This window comes from Battus philenor, unplaced genomic scaffold (assembly GCF_028537555.1).
Source record: "Battus philenor isolate CCGP_79_NKW_IND1 unplaced genomic scaffold, ilBatPhil1.0.hap1 SCAF_16, whole genome shotgun sequence".
NCBI classification, from domain to species: domain Eukaryota; kingdom Metazoa; phylum Arthropoda; class Insecta; order Lepidoptera; family Papilionidae; genus Battus; species Battus philenor.
Genome location: NW_027181678.1, coordinates 12,954,900 through 12,972,115, shown reverse-complemented (window position 1 = coordinate 12,972,115; position 17,216 = coordinate 12,954,900). Strand labels below are relative to the sequence as shown.

General features: G+C 32.9%; 1 protein-coding gene across 1 annotated transcript; it reads right to left on the bottom strand.

Annotated features, from left to right (window-relative positions):
- Nucleotides 1-467: 467 nt before the first annotated feature.
- On the bottom strand, nt 468-8,675 carry l(3)04053 (lethal (3) 04053). The gene is made up of 7 exons (XM_068762269.1): nt 8,498-8,675; nt 7,637-8,425; nt 3,017-3,134; nt 2,258-2,423; nt 1,749-1,808; nt 1,423-1,529; nt 468-991 (listed from the first exon to the last, which is right to left on the bottom strand). Exons 1-7 carry the CDS (start codon nt 8,673-8,675, stop codon nt 931-933), a joined length of 1,479 nt encoding a protein of 492 aa, XP_068618370.1. The 3' UTR covers nt 468-930.
- Nucleotides 8,676-17,216: the final 8,541 nt, after the last annotated feature.

The window sequence follows — 17,216 nt, the reverse complement described above, 5'->3', positions numbered from 1 at the left end:
TGATTTACTCCACTTCACAGGCCCGCATCACAATCCACGTTCTACACCTTACCTAGGCTACTGCCTTAACATAGCCTTATATATTCATGTAAAAATATACAGCTCTTTATGCCTAACCAATTAATACAGATCTTTTACCGAACTATCTAAAATTACTTCCCGTGAACGGCGTCGACGCCATTTTTATTTTCATTTAAAATTAAACTTACCATCTGTCATAATTAAACTCTCTGAACTAATTATAAATTAACTAAAACACTTGATGTTACTTTTAAACACTAAGATTTAAGAGACATTGTTCACTCAGTTTTCTATTTTAACTATTTTCGTATTATGATTCAAATACTTACGATAAAAATATAATGGTAATTTGATTACCAAATACGGTGACCCTCCTATAACGCGGGGATTTCCCTGCACCGTTAAATTTAACACATTATATCAAAACGAGAAAACTTTAAAACACACAAAGTGCCATAGATTCACATTGGAGCGTCATACGAAAATGTACGACGAGTTTTCCTATAACGCGTAACGAATCTACAGCGTTATAGAGATTTATACAAACGTACACTGTATATGTTACTGTATATTAACACATTATACATTTGTGGCGATTATTAAAATTGTAAAAATAAACAATTTATATTATAAAAATCCAATGTAATGCTCTATATAACCTAAATATATTTTAGTCTTAGCACACGATGTTTAAAACTTGATAAGCCATCAAAATATCTCTAATTCAAATATTTAATGAGAGTTCAATTTTGACAGATAGTTGGGACGCCATCTTGCAAATGTCAAATCAGGGAAAATCGCGCGCCAATTTTTTTATTTTTTTTTTAGGGAGTGAAACAGACATTCGTACAGAGCGATAGAGTGATTAAAACAATTATTTATATTCGTTAATTGTTACATGTGTCATTATCATGTGGGGTCGAGCGTCGAGCTCAGAGACCTGAGTTGCTCTAGTCCAGCTAGCAGCTCTCTGAAAGAAGAAAAATAAAGAAATTTATTTTTAGTTAAAAACGTAATACAGGGTGAGCCAAAAGGGGGAAGTGGGCTAACTTTTCGCTACACAGTGGTGTTGTTTCTGGCATAATTTTGAGGCCTAATATCGCTTCGAGTAGACATAACATAATACAAAAAAGAACATCAGTGAAGAAATGTTCACTATCCCAGTTTAGATGGGATTCTATTTTTAAAAAAAATATTCACTGTTACTTCAGACAAGCTACGTCGGAGAAATAATATGAATAATGAATAATATTAATAGATAGTTATATTTTTATTGTTATGTCTTCAATTCCACTTCCATCAAACGGCAGAGAACAAAGTCATGTGATTTTTTTGTATTTTAAAAGCACTAAATAACAAGTTGAATAATAATACAACTGATAATTGTACAAGAGGTCCAACCTGAGGGAGGTCTCAGCGACGCGGGAGGCGTGCCGGAGGTCCGCAGCGGCGCCGGTCTGCGCGGCCCGCAGCGAGCGGACCTCTTCCTGCGAAGCTCGCAGCTGTTCCTGCGCAATAAATATAATAAAATCACAATCATTACAAGTTTTATTACAAATCTATGGAGGTATATATCCAGCAGTGAACATCCTACAGGTGAAACAATGATAACATAATCGGTCTAGATATAGCAGTTTTAATTCTGAAGGTATCTTAACGAAACAGATCATACGTACATAATTAATTTAATGTAACAACAATATTATAAAATATACAATTAAAATTACCTTTAACTTTTTAATTTCATTTTTTAACTTTGCAACAACTTCAGGATCCGACGACCGTGGCTGAAATTGTAAAAAGGTAAATTACTATACATTACAGACAAGCTGTGCCTTTCGTCGCCTAAAATTTTAAAAAAATATATTTATTTTTTAATTTTTCTATCGTTTAAGTATTTTTCTTTTTCTTTCATTTAAAATTTTTCCTAAAACTAAAGTAACCTAAGTTACTGCTTACTACATCAGCTGCCTGCCAGCAAAAGTCTTATCAAAATCGGTCCAGCCATTTTAGACATTAGCCAGAACAAACAGACAGACAAAATTTTATAAAGATGTAATTCAGTTATATGGCGACATTTGTGAAATTTAAGTCACGTTCGAAGATTGCATATAGTCTACTCTTCTCTTTTATGTATATGTAAACAAAAATATATTCCATAGCTCATTGTCATGCTATAACGAGCATCAGATATGTTGACAATACAAATCTCCGAACAAACTCTTAAAAATTCCACCTGTTCTAGAATAGTATAAACTGTACTCACGTCGAGAGATGGCGCTGTCGCCGGTGCACACGTGTGTTCGCGCATAGCTCTATCTCGCTCTGCGAGACGCGCACGCGCTGTTGTAGCCTCCTCCTCAGCACGACAGCGTCGACTGCGCTCAGCGAACAGCTCCGATCTGCCAATACATGATTTATAACTTTTTCATATTAAATATTCCTAATAATAAATAATCTAAAATAAAATTGCTTCCCAAAAAATTGTTGTTTTATCTTCATTCTAGATATAGAATCTCATTAAACCAATTATAAATGATGGTTAGTGATGCCATCTAGGCTTTAAAATACACATTTCATACTTACCGGTGATAACTTAGCTTAACTCAACAGTAACCAAAATATGTTAAGAATGATGACTTAGGTAATTGATAGGTGGTCTCTAACTTTTGGCATCATTGGCAAACTCAATTACTTAATGATCCACAGAGAGGGACATGCTCAGGATTTCTCTACAAGATCTAATCAAACCCTTAGTTTGGATTAGATCTGTAGACAAATGAAAGTAACCAATACAGCCTAGCGGATTCACAAATTGAAGTGGGCACATAGCATGCAGAACGAATGGCCACTGGGACCTAAAGGTTCAGGAGTGGAAACCACGGACCTACAAGTGCAAGTCTTATTGGAAATCATTCAGGGAGGCCTATATTTGAACATAGGCCTCCAAGGTTGGCATTGTACATCTGTTTTAGTTTACAACCAAAGATTATACCTGGTTCTTTCCAGCTCACTAATTATTTGTTGAAGCTGCTCATCCTGATGCTCAGGCTCGGGGGAAGTTCGTCCGGGGTGCACGGGAAGGAAATCCGGCAGCCGTTTTGATTCTGCACCTGCACACCACGAGAACTGTTGACTTAAGAATAATAAGTGTAAGCATGGCATTACTAATCTGGTTTATGGAGTTAAAATCCTATATAGCTACCCATCTCAGATCACCAAAGTTCTTCCTTGAGATTGTCTGTGACATCAAGGGTCTGCTGAGACTACTCCACTCGAGAAGTGACTTTAATTAAATCAACCTCTATGCAAAATGGGCACGGAGAAGTTTGGTTGAGGAAACCAGTCCGCTGATACAATACAAGAGACAAGCCAATGTACATTGATTAATTTTTACACTTGTTCAAAAATCCTATTACATAAGACCTCAAATAAAAACATACATAAGTTAGGAGTGGACTTTTAGGTGAATGTGCATTAGGAACCTTCATCACTTAGTTTTAACATGGTATATTATAAATGAAGGAAATCATGAAAATAAATTTATCAGTGCAAAAAAAAAATATAAATTGTTGTTTCATTACCAGAGATATTATATTGAGATGGTCTTTTACTTAAATTAGTTTGATGGCTAACAAATTATGATAGAGGCTGCATTTAATTCCTAATACATAAATTACTCTAGATATAATTAGATAAACATAAAAAAATACAAAATATTATGGTTACCAAAATGTTAACGCACAGAGAAATAAAATAACAACTATATATATAATAGCAGTGTCCAAGAGAGTGAAACAATGTGAAGAAACAATTTATGAAAGGTGTAGAAAGGAATAAAAGAAAATGAGATGAAAAAAAAATGATGATGTGAATAGGTTATTAAGAAAATATTGTTCCTGTCCACCACATCTGTGACGGGTGACAAATTAAAAAAAAAACATAAATGAACCAAAAGACCTATCTTATATGTAAGAAAAGGACCAATACATAGCTACTTCCACCAATGCAGTAGTAGTTGTGCGATAAAGTGCACCGCCCGCCAGCCCAGAGATTAGTGCCAAACACAGAGTGGACTCTATGTTTGGCACAAATAGGTGTAACATTACTCCTGAGGAAGCCCCGTCGAGGGGTGAAACACGTGTCGAGTGATTTAACGGTGGTAATTGTGTAATTCGCATTGTTTGCATGCACATTTATCAGCGGGCTGGCGAGCGGTGCACTTTATTGCAGGACTACTACTGCATTGGAGGAAGTAGTATATTGGTCCTTTTCTTACTTAGGATGGACTTCCGCAAAATAACGCCTGAATCCATTAGCTGTCTTATATGCACTCTGTGTAATTTGTGATATCTCTTGACCCATTTATGTTTCCACAATGTGACAAAACTTTAACTTTAAAGGTCATTAACAACATCCAAGTATCTTTATTGTTAGTGTCCTAAGTAAGTTTAATGTTCCGATATAATATTCCGATACCTACTTTAGGAATAACTTTCATTTTATGAAACAGATTAAAGATGTCTAAACTTTCAATTGCAATCTTTATGTTTATACATAAATCATTAAGAAATGTCACTTATATATGTAATTGTAGTAAAAATTTCATTTATAAATTCGGTTTTTGTTTATCATCTGTTTTTAAAATGGCCTCTTTCAATTGTTACAATGGCATATTCACACTCCAATATTAATATTAACAATATATTTAACGAAAAAAGTACTTGGTGAATTTTAATCTATTAAAATTAACACAAATAATGTTATTTATATTCTATTTCATTTGTCAATTGCATATTTAAAATATGTTAATTTATCAATAAAACTGTGAAACTGGTTATTGGTCTTAAACAATCAAAAACATAAGAGGCAATGGCACATGTCAAAGAAGTTGTCCCTGTCAATGACCCTATGTGGATTATAATAAAAAAAATTATTATAATTAAATTGATTAAATGATAATACACACTGAAGCAATTATTATTATTTAATAATAATGGTTTATAATGGGACATGTATCTGACATGAATAATTTTAGGTTCACATTGACTAAAATGTACTGTTCTGTCATTTCAAGAATAAATAAGCTATAAAGATCACATATACAGTAAAATATATACTCGCTGATTTTGTTCGGAATCAGTAACTCAGAACTAATATATCTATATTTAGATGTGATGTTATCAAGGTATACCTAAAAAGTATGTATTATACATTGATACACAGGATGAATGATTATAAGCATAAAATCTTTAAACAGATGAAAGAATATATCTGCTATCTATTAATGTATGGCACACCCTGTTTAAAAGCTAAACATTGTAAGAAAAAGAGTTTTCCAAATTCAAATTTCTAAATATTAAAATTAATTTGTCATTTCAACTCATAGACGCCCACTAGGGGACCAGAATGTCATGGGAAAGTAATGTTGTTTCCGTCAATATTTAAAAAAAAAATTGATTTTTACCTCTCCCGCATTGAAAATTTGTATACTGGATGGCGTAAGGCATATTATAGTAAGGTAAGATAATGAAGCTGAATATATTTTTTATTAGAAATAAAAACTTAATTAAAATGTAATCATGTGAATTTAAGTAAAGAGACATTACTTTCTGGTCCCCCTAATATAAATATTGTTTACAAATTGTCCATACAGATTTAGCACTTCCATAGGTTATTGGCCTGTGGTATTCCAGTATAAAAAAATCCAAAGTGATTACTTTATATAATAGAAAATTGGTGAAAAGGCTATAAAGACATTTGCTGACAAATGAGCTATAAATTCACCTCTTTTTTAGCTTTTACTGCTACACCCAATAGCCTTTTGTATGTCCTCTGACACATTAAAAATATATTCAAAATTTAAAACAAAGCATTATTAACCATACTGTTTATTGTTAATAACAAATGAAATTCCAAATGAATTGCGTACCTTGTAAATGTATTTTAAAAATTTCTTTAACATTATGCAAAATATTCATGCGAAAACACACATAATACAATTGTTTCTCGGTCGCACTGTGGAAATTTTTCACTATTGTTATTGTTAAAATTTATTATAATTACTACACCAATTAACATTCGGAAATATACACGTACTTTGATTATACATGTATAAGCAAGGAGTGTATGTATAGCACATTAGTCAGCAAAATGTTTAAATCTTTTACACTTATTTCCAATCACCCTGTATGAAGTAATGCAACAGGTTAATACCCCTGGCAGTGCAATCTGCAGTGATACATAATAAACGATAATTTAGTATTAATTATGTATTAAAGCAAATTTTGAAAATTGCATTTTCTTACTATATTCTTCATTTCAGACACTCATAAAGCCATTAGTCATCCCCAAGGATCACTGTCATGTAATGGCTTGAATAGCTTGGCATGATCAGATAGACCATGAATTATAATTTTTACCACTTCTTGGACAAGTAAGCAATATCTAAATTTAATATCACCTCTTTTGAACAAAGGTTTGCATATAGCAGATTAGTTACAACTATATGTATATGATAAATAATTAGTAATCATTTTAGAATTTTGGGCATATTGCTTAGAGCAGATTTCCAAATAAAAAATAAAGGTCTATATCGATCCCTAGGGGTCTATGACAACTTGCAAGGGGTCTATGTCAGCAAAAAAAAATTTGGGGGTCCATGAATTGAAAATGGGGGACAGATTGGACATCATTAGCCGAGGAGATTTAAGATTAATCCCTACAAAATTGACACCAAATGTTAATAATTTATTATTAAAGCATCAGGTTCATCCTTCTCACTAAAAATATTGACTTATAAGGGACTCTGCTTTAGATCTACCTACAGCAAAAAGGAGTGTAGTAATTAAATGCTTTTTTGCGCTTTGTCTTGGTTGGTTATCTTTTTTAATGAAGGTTACACCTTCCTGAAAAGCCTTAGCCAATAATTCGACAAGTTGTTGATCTGTTTTTATGTTAATATGAGCCCCATCACCACCCACACAAAATATACCTATCGGGTAGTGGATCACCTTCTTGGTTTTTTCCCCACTACTTTTCATATGCTAACCAGCTTATTTAGACCATCGCTGCCTCCAAGCTACATGGCTAAAGCAGCCAAGAACCCACTTGTAGCAGATAGTGGACAGCCTGGTTTTTATAGAGAATCAATGAAGAATAGACCATTGTTTAGCATTAATATCTATCATATAACCAGTAGGTAGCATTTGACATCTCAATAACCTAGTCTTACATTCACTCCCTCTTCATTAAAAATACTTCTAAAAAGTTATTTCAAACCAGCAAAACCTCTTGAAATGTTCATAACAAAATTAACTCTTGCTATATGCTGATTGTAAGTTTATATATTTAAAGAAAACATAAAAAGAAATATATTTAGTGTATGCTTTCAGATACTAATTTAAAATTTATATGTTAATTGCTAATAGATATAATAAAATTTTATTTGAAACAACTCAGTTGACCATTGTTCAATTATTATTAAAAAAAGGTTTAATTTATCTTGTTATTCCAGGCCAAAGAAATTTATTGTTTGAAGTGAATTTTTTATAGTTAACTGAACAATATTGTCAAAATAATAACAAATGCACAGGGAAATAATTCTTAATTTTACCTGCATTTGGAGGTAAGTCCAGTGGGAATGTGTTCCTTGGTGACATGTTCCTTCTATCTGAAGGATTGACAGATTCTGTTAGATCCAAACTAAGATGTATAGGATGGTCTAATGGTACAGGACCCGCTGCTTCTGCTCCAGCTGGCAGATCCAAAGGGATGTTTCGATTAGAGGGCCCTGAATCTGAAGATGTGGAAGGTCTAATATAGGAATCATAATCATAGCCTCTATTTCCACTGTAGTTATCATTTCTTCTCCCCAATGGTGATGAGGGACCAGCATTGAAGTTAGTGTTAAATGTAAAGTCAGGTAAATTGTCCAAATCCAATGACATAGGCCCATTTGAATGTAAATAAGCTTGCTCCACTAGAATGTGATCTTGCACAAAATCAGGCAATGATGGCATACCCATTGGTTCTGATGCCAAATTTGGTCTGTGATAGAAAGGCGTATCAGAGTTCTCGGCATAAAAATTATTCTTAGAATTTGAATTCTCTAACACACTAAACGATACGTCCATAGAATTATTCGAAGTTGTATTATCACTGGGCCGAGGGCAAACGCCATCGTTGTTTTCTTTGGTATGATTGTCGTTCAATCGACTCTTCTCTCTTCTCGAGTCTGTGTGAACATCTACTTTAGTAGGAGAATGCTGCACCGTATTTGCGTACACCTTAGGTCTGGCTCCAGTGTTCTCATACGTAGAGTTGCCCGGCAACGAGAGATCTCGTTTGAGAAAGTGCCGAAGGGAAAACGGATTTTCTTCCTTACGCACTGCTCCAGTCGATTCTGTAAAATATATATTCCATTAAAATAAAAATCACATTTAACGAATAAAAAACATTTTCGTTAAGCACTTACTACTTGAGGAACATTTTGACTCTGTAGGCGACGCATGCCCATTTTCTTTGCAATCATATTTCGCTTCTTCTATTCCTAAGTCAGGCTTTGCACCATTCTGTTCATTTTCCTGAGAAGAGGTCGAATTCGTATTTTGTGGGGAATTTTTATTTGAAACACCGTCTTCATCCTCCGCCATGATAATCAGAATGACAGTTGATACTAAATTGTCTTCCGAAACATGACACGATTAATTTAACGCAGCGTTGGTTGCATTTTTTATAAATTTTACAGAATTTTTTTGTTCAACAATAAATTAACATATTACATTTATATAAAGTACTACTAGTAGCTATAGTATTAAAATTGTATTATATAATATTTACTAAGAAAACGAACCACAAAAGGATAATAAAAACATTAAAAATATTGTGTTACCGAAGTATAATACTTTTTTTGACTTTATTACAATTTTAGGACATAAAATATACGAATTTCTTTTGCAAACATAACAAATCATGGTCATTCCAAAACTTAATTCTTTTATTCAATTCAATTACAATCATGTATTTAAAAAAGCATTGGTTAGCACCAGTGCAAACAGTGTAAGCATATCTATAGACATAGGAATGTAGCGGCACGATGTTATCCGATTATAGTATGTAATCAAGTCACTTTGACCCTTTCACACACTCTTGGAGGGTAAATGCATTTGAAGTCCCCTAGCCAAAGTCATCCTTCAGGGGCCTCTTGTGACCTGCCTATGGAGCGCCCGTCTTACAAATCTAAGAGCTGAGCGCCCTTGAACGTAAGACTTCAAAGGGATCTCCATAGCTTAGTTACAATAGATATGGGCTAAGCGCCATCGGTCAAATAGCATTTGTCAATGTCACTTATTTAATCGTAGTACTTGTTCACCTTAGATATAAGGTCTTTGAGTATATTTGTTTCCCAGTGGTTTAACAGTTGGTCTTATTAGTACTACACGTTTTAATGTTCTAAATAATAACAATAAGTTTAGTCTAGATGACGTCACCGCCTATCCTCAGGGATTTATTCGTATGGAAAACAGTATATGGCCACATGTAAATTACGCTTCCAATCAAGAGCTGTTCAAGGGTTTGAAAAAGGTTTTAGTTTTAGTATTTTTATTTTTAAATCTTGTATCCTCTTCCCCCCTGGGTCGTATTGTACACTATGTAACGCCATCTGTGCCGATCTTCGGCGATATGTATACACCTGATCAATTTGATATTTTTTTACTCATATTGATATTAAATTAATCTATCTGCTATATACTATGCTAAGTATATATTAATACAGATTATATCTCCGAGTAATCCCACCGGGTTCATTCAATAACATAAAGTAATATTATAGCACCTTTAAATGTTTTTGAAGCAAGGTGCAGATGGAAAGTATGTTAATGTCAATTTAGTGAGCAAAATATAATGAAGTAGTATTTTTACGAAATATATTTCTGAAACCCATCTGATAATTTGCTTAAAAATGTAGAGCTAGAATGACCATCTTAATCTACTACAGTATGCTATTTAATCAAAAATGCTAGCGGAATATTAGTAATATTTAGCAAAGATCCTCATAGTTACAAAGGCTAACTTGAGCAATGGTAGCCCACAGGTGGACATGCAATCGTAGGTCGCGGTTCGAATCCTGGGATACAATAATAAAGAATTCAAAATTTTGTGCGTTAATTACATACGATTACCACTGCTCACAAATAAGTTTCCAGATGATGGGCAACAGCGTTCTCTGTACGATAATACCACACTGCAATCGCCAACACGTCTACCAAGTGTGGCGATTGTTATATATCCCCCCTAGATATTTTTGAGGATGGCTTATGCTCATAGTGTCAACAAATTTTAGATACGATTTCAATAAAATTATGATAAAAATAAATTAACAATCTAAATCGTTTTCGCATTTATGAGCACAAGCAGTAAGTCTTTCGCCTTCGTCGCACAATCGAATACAGAGATATTTTCGACACATAAGTGCTTTCTATATTAAGCCAACACTTTAACCTTAATTATTAAGTAAAAATACATCTGTACATCCAATCTCAGGTTATTATAGTGTAAAGGAATTTCTACCATATGTACTGATTAACCATTACACCTCAGAAAAGATAAGGCTTTGAGACTTGAAATTTTGTAAGAATAAATTTTATACCGAGGTCAATGGATTTTTCGAAATGCTACTTGTAACGAAGATTCTAATAAAGGCATATTTTTAAAACTATAACCCTTGTAGGTTTAAAACTTGATCAGAATCTTTTTTGGGTATTTAACATAATCAAAAATACATTTTATGAAATAATTCTCACAAAAAATAATGCAGACCACGCCAAGTGGCAGTGAACAGCTTCATCTCATTCGTGCAGTCTTGTCAGAGTGGTCGTGGTCATGGTCATGCTCGGGTCGGTTTTAATACCTTTGCTGTTTTTGAGCGAGAGAATTCATCACCTGAGTTATTAGTGACAGTTTTGATCAACAATACCAACTAACGTTTCATTGAATCCTCATAATGGATGACATGTCCAAACAACTTCAGGATTCGTTTTTTTTTTTATTTAATTGTAATGGAATAGGCGTGTCTTCCACCTCACCTGATGGAAAGTGTATATGAAGACGAAGGTGGTACACGCCCATCCAAAAGAAACCTGTTCACTCTACTCTTAAAAGCTCCAGAGTTCAACTCATCAGGAAAAATAGACCCAGGCAGGTCGTTTGAAACCTCGGCGACTTTAACCAAAAACGAGCTGTCAAACCGTTTAGTTCGACTTTTGGGTATGTCAACAAAGTATGGATGAAACTTTTGCCTCTGTAACATTTTTGCAGTCGATGATAACTTCTCATTTATGAAGAGTTTTTTGAGGATCCAAACTTTGACTCGAAGCACCGTCCACAGGATTCTCAGCATGTCTCTAGCATAATGTAAAACCAACATATAACTTGAAGTGAATAAAGAAACAATACATTTTTTTAATTATTTACTGTCTGTAACATACACCGTCATTCTACACAGAACAAAGACAAGTTACAGTTTCATTTATAACAGCGTGATTTATATTAATAAATAACATAAAATAAATTCGTTTACAATAAATGCATTATTGTATTATAAACTAGTTAAGGATTAATTCATACAAAAATAGTGTAACACATGTATGAGCAGAGTTATTGACAGAGATCAGATTTTAATAACGCATTTTTACCTAAACATGTCTTGGTTTACCATAGAAAAAGCTTTTAAGACGAAAAATAAAGTTTTTTAATTTTATATTTTGTTTGTGTATGTTTAAAATAATAATCAATTAATTTTTACAATGTGCAAAGACAAAAAACTACATCTGCTTTTGGACATGTAGAATTAAAAAAAAAAACAAAATCTTTTATTATCTGTGACTCATTTAAGACACCACAATTTCGTACTAGAAATAACTTTAGGTAAAAAATGCAAATAAATATCAAATCTCAAGTTATAAAGCTTTTTAAGCATCAATTAAAATGTTATCATTGAAATATTAAATCGTGTTATATTTGTGCATTAAGTTGTTTTCATTATTATTTTGATTAAATAAAAAATAACATAATTATGGATTTACATAAAATAATTCTTCAAACAATTTGGCACTGATTCTCTTTGAAAATAGATAATTATTTTACACAGATTATAAATTACAAAATTTTCAGTAAATTAAAAATTTCAATAATCTGTGCTTTGTCTTTTAAGTATTTCGTTTAAATTTTGGTGCAAATAGATTTGTATTGAATATAAAAAAGAAAGGATTCGATGTTGAATCAAGGTTATATGGCACAAATCGTTGCATAAATAAAGAAAGCTACCCAATATATTCTAATTTTTATAGTCTTAATTACTAATTACAATTCTCTATAAATAATTATAAATTGAGCTAATTATGCCAATCACTAATTAATGTAACATATATCATTAGCGCTGTAGTATGTTTTAATGCTTTATTATGAAAAGGATAATCCATTACAATATTCATCTGAAAATATTTAATTATTGAAGAACTATAATTACATGTAAAATTCTAATTCACAAATTTAAATTTTTGGGCCATCTGAATATATCACTCGAATGAATATGTCAAAATCATAAGTTGGATAAATAGAAATAAATTGCAAATAATGTAAAATCAGTCTTTGGGTGTACAAAGGAAGAGCAATTTACAGATAATAATAGTAAATCATATATTAGAAAGGCAGAAGACATTTTAAACTGTCTTAAGAATATTCCAGAAACGAATTTTACAATTTTGACCGAACCATAGACAATCACACTAACACAACAAAAACTTTATATGAGTACTAGTTATAGGTTATTTAATTTTTTTATTGATTTTATTAATTGAAACATTACAAGTAACTTACACTCAACATATTATTTTGCACCATAAACACATAAGGTTAAATAACTACAGATTAAATAATTATTTTTGTATACCATACCAGTATTTTTTTAACTGTATTGTAATTTTCATGCAACAAATAAATAAATTTTGACATCAAAACTTGATGCCCTGTTGGATAATTTCACATAGATAATACACAAATTATTTATTTTTAAATTTCAAGATATTATTTCTAATAACAGAACAATTGGGTTTAAATTAGTAAAATATACAATAATATATGGTGCTAAGTCGCCAGTATACAGTCAATTCTATTTTCAAAATAAATTCGAATGAAATTTAAAATAAAATTAAGTAAATTTTCATTTGTGAAAAGAAGCAGTGTTTTAATGTGGACATTATAATTGTCATATAAACTAACACCAAAATATTATTAATAAACATACAAATAAATAACATTTATACAGTAATTTAGTCTCAATACCATAAGAATAAATGCCAATTTTCTTTGTCAAATTTTTTAAACATGTGGCATCTCAATACTGTCATCGTCAAAAGAGAATCAAGAAAAATCAAAATTAGCTTATTTAAAATATAATTTGTCATTCCTTTTTTAAATAAAAAAATAGGAACAAATTAGTTAATTTTTTAAAATTTTAAAGTTTTAAATAAAATATATTTACAATACATATTTTCGTATTTTATCTATGGTCAACAGTGATGACATTAGAAAATCTACTTTAAATCTATGTATCAGAAAATCACTAATTACTGGTCTGTGGAATATATCTTGAAAAATAATTCTCTTTTGGCGACATTAAGTTTATTTACATTAGTATTTATAATACAAAGATAGTAGTTCCAATCGATTATTAACCTAATACAGTTCACATAGGAGTTTATTACATCTAGCAACATTACGGGTTAACAGTGGTCGGTAAAACCACTTATCTAGCGATTATCATCTGTGGGCCGATAACAAGAGATAACAGTGTACCATACAATTTTTACAAAGGACGCTTATCATTGTTGAACCTCGATTTAGATTGTGTGGACAAGTGATAATAATACGTAATGAGAAAATTGTCCCGTTCAATGATAAACATAATTATTATAGATAAATAAATATACTTTGCTGTCAGTGTACAATTACACTATCTGAACTATCATATATGTAATTCATAAAAAAAAATGAATTTGGATTCTAGATACAAGCGTTGTTGGACTATCTTCTACCATATCCCTTCCGAAGTGGTAGAAATAATGACTGAACTGACCAGGTCAAGCCAGGCTTTGGCCTTCTAGGTCAAACTTATGTCGAAACCTCATACTCCGCCATCTTAAACCAACCCCAGGAGCTATGATATTAGAAATGTAATGTTAACGGGAATTAAGAATAAACAAATTGTTAGAAATCAACTTTGGACGGAAGGCTAAGGAAGTAAGTCGAAATAAAAAAAAATATAATGTAAATAAGGCTTTGTTTCAGCCATGATAAGAGTCGAACTAGAGGCAACAAAATCAGAGTCCATAAGAGAAAAAAAAAGGTAACCTATCCCACGATCCCGCGTAATCTGCAAAAGCCTTTTGGACAAAAGAGTAAGTAAAAAAGCTTGTGAATAAATCCAACTACTGCTGTATTCAAAACATTGTGAGGTACAACTGTAATACACGCAATATCTAATATATAACATTTTCATGTCACAATGTTAGTTAACGTACTCCTCCGAAACGGCTTAACCGATTTTTACCAAATTTTATATGCTTATTCAGTAGACCTGAGAATCGGCTACTATTTTCCATACCCCTAAGTGATAAGAGTGGTCCACCCCTAATTTTTTTTTTTTTAGACAATATTTTTGGTTTTTATTTTATTATGATAGCGCATACAAAAATACAAACAACTCTAAATTTTTACCCCTCTACGATCGACCCTTATTTTTATTTGTTAATTAAGATTTTTTTTGCAAAACAACGTTCGCGAGATCAGCTAGTAATCCGATAAAAATTACTACATAAATTTAAATTTCGAATCTGTTAGTTCATTTGAATCAACTGTCATAAGAGATAACATTGAATACGTGACGGGTGTGAAACGCCGGATCGTCATCGCCCGATCGGGGACCGTCTGCAAACACGTAAACGACTTTATGCGCCGCCGATCGAATGTTCTGGAGCGTGTCCAAAGTTTCCGAATCGAAAAACAAAAAAATATCTCAGCCTGTTTATCCCCGGATAAATATATTGCGCGCGCAGCCCATAAACATTCGTCAGCCAGTGTGATTATATTACATCGTGAACAAGCCAACATAAAAAAAGATACGTTAAAAACATTCAAATATATTATTAATTTATTTCAATCTATATTTGATATTGAACTACGACGTAGTTTAGATCGCGGAAAGCCATTCGACGTGGAACTAACTTTTTATCGCTGTCAAATACTGTTTATATTTAATGAAATGAATCAGGCGTTACCTCGCGGAAGTCCATCCTAAGTAAGAAAAAGGACCAATATATAGCTACTTCCGCACATGCAGTGGTAGTCGTGCAATGAAATGCACCGCCCGCCAGCCCGCTGATAAATACGTATGCGGCAAACAATGCGAATTACACAACCGCCACCGCCAAAAAATACTGTTTATTAGATTCTTGCTTCACCGACGGTGATGGCAGACTATTCTGAGTTGGAAGGTGAGTTACCAGTGAACACTTATGAAGCTGAAAACTGGTCTTTCTGACCCTCATTGGCGAGCCGCTCAACGGACTATAGAGTGGTCTATGGTCAGAAATGAGGAGATTCGTAGACAACTGAAATTTACCGATATGTCTTGGCGGATTTTCAAGTTGAAATGGCAGTAGGCGAACAGTGATGATAGCCAGGAAATAGAATCAGACCAAGTTGAAGTTCTGCTCTATATGCCCACGAGTAGGAATGCTAAACACGTATTAAGCCGAATTCTCGAATGTTCTATAGAGCGACTGTATGAACTCGACGACCTTATAATTTCAGGCATAGGATATTCCCTGATGGACTTGGCCACATACATTTTCAATAGGACACCAACAAGATAGTGTGTAAACCTTGTTGGCATCTTACCCTGCGCTTGCCGGCCCGTGGTTTCTTCTCCAGAACCGTAAGACCACAGGGGCCATATTTCTACGGTGAAACGACCTGAGCCAAAGTTACCCAAACGAGGTTTAGGCTGAGCGACTTCCGCGCTTTATCTCTATAAGCCAACAGTGTAGATCCAAACAAAAAAATACATCGGGTTTATTGACAATGCAATGTTCACTGATATATATATATATATTTATTGGAATGATATATCCAAGCTTTATAACGATGAATGCATACTGTAAATTGGTTTAAACTGGTATTCAAAAACACAAAACTGTATATACTTTCAAGAAAAGGCATACATACGGATTTTTTCTTTAAAAAAAAACCCGAAATCTTTGATGTCTCAGAAACCAATGATTTTTGGATACGGCGTACAATAAACAACAAATGAGCTATGCATTTACCCTTTTGAAGCTATTACACATAATTCCAATAACCCAAAATTATATAGCTTTCACAATAATTAATCATAGCTTAGCTATTTAGTTATTAAAATTTACCGAGCAATAAATAGCGGGTAAGAACGACATGTAAAATGGCCTCGTATGAAAAAGTTTAAATATTAACAACTCGTTAAACATCAAACATTGCCTCGTCATTTTTGTTAGGGTAACCATCCTCTTATATTTCTTAGGATTTATGTGTACATCTAAAGTGATAAATTAATAATTTTAAATAATTTAAATGATAACACATAATAAACTCAAGTAGAAATATTTGTGATCATATAAAATTAGATTATTAATATATAAAAATATAATTATCATTACAATTGCATTGTTAAATAATTAATTGCTCAGGTGGAGAACGCTGGTATGTCTGGCAAATTGGACTGGGCAGAAAGCGATGAAGAATTGAAATAAACGCGCTCAAGACCTAGGACATGATACGAGCGGCAACTAGCTCTTCACCATGCTAATAGGCACAGAGGTCGTGGAAAAGATCCACAAGTTTACGGACACTGGAAGAGTCGAAGATCACACCGAGAACCTCTAAGGTACAAGTATTCCGATCCGAGATGTAGAAGGTTAAGAAATGCATCAAGCGCCGACTTCAAGTCTAAGTCACCTGTTGTCTGTGCCAATATCTCTGTATTAAAGGCCCTGGAAAACCACCAACACTGATCCTCAACCAGTCTTTATTCCATAGGGAAATGCTGCAACGACTCCCCGATCGGTCAGCGGAATCATACGCTGGAAACAGATTTGAAT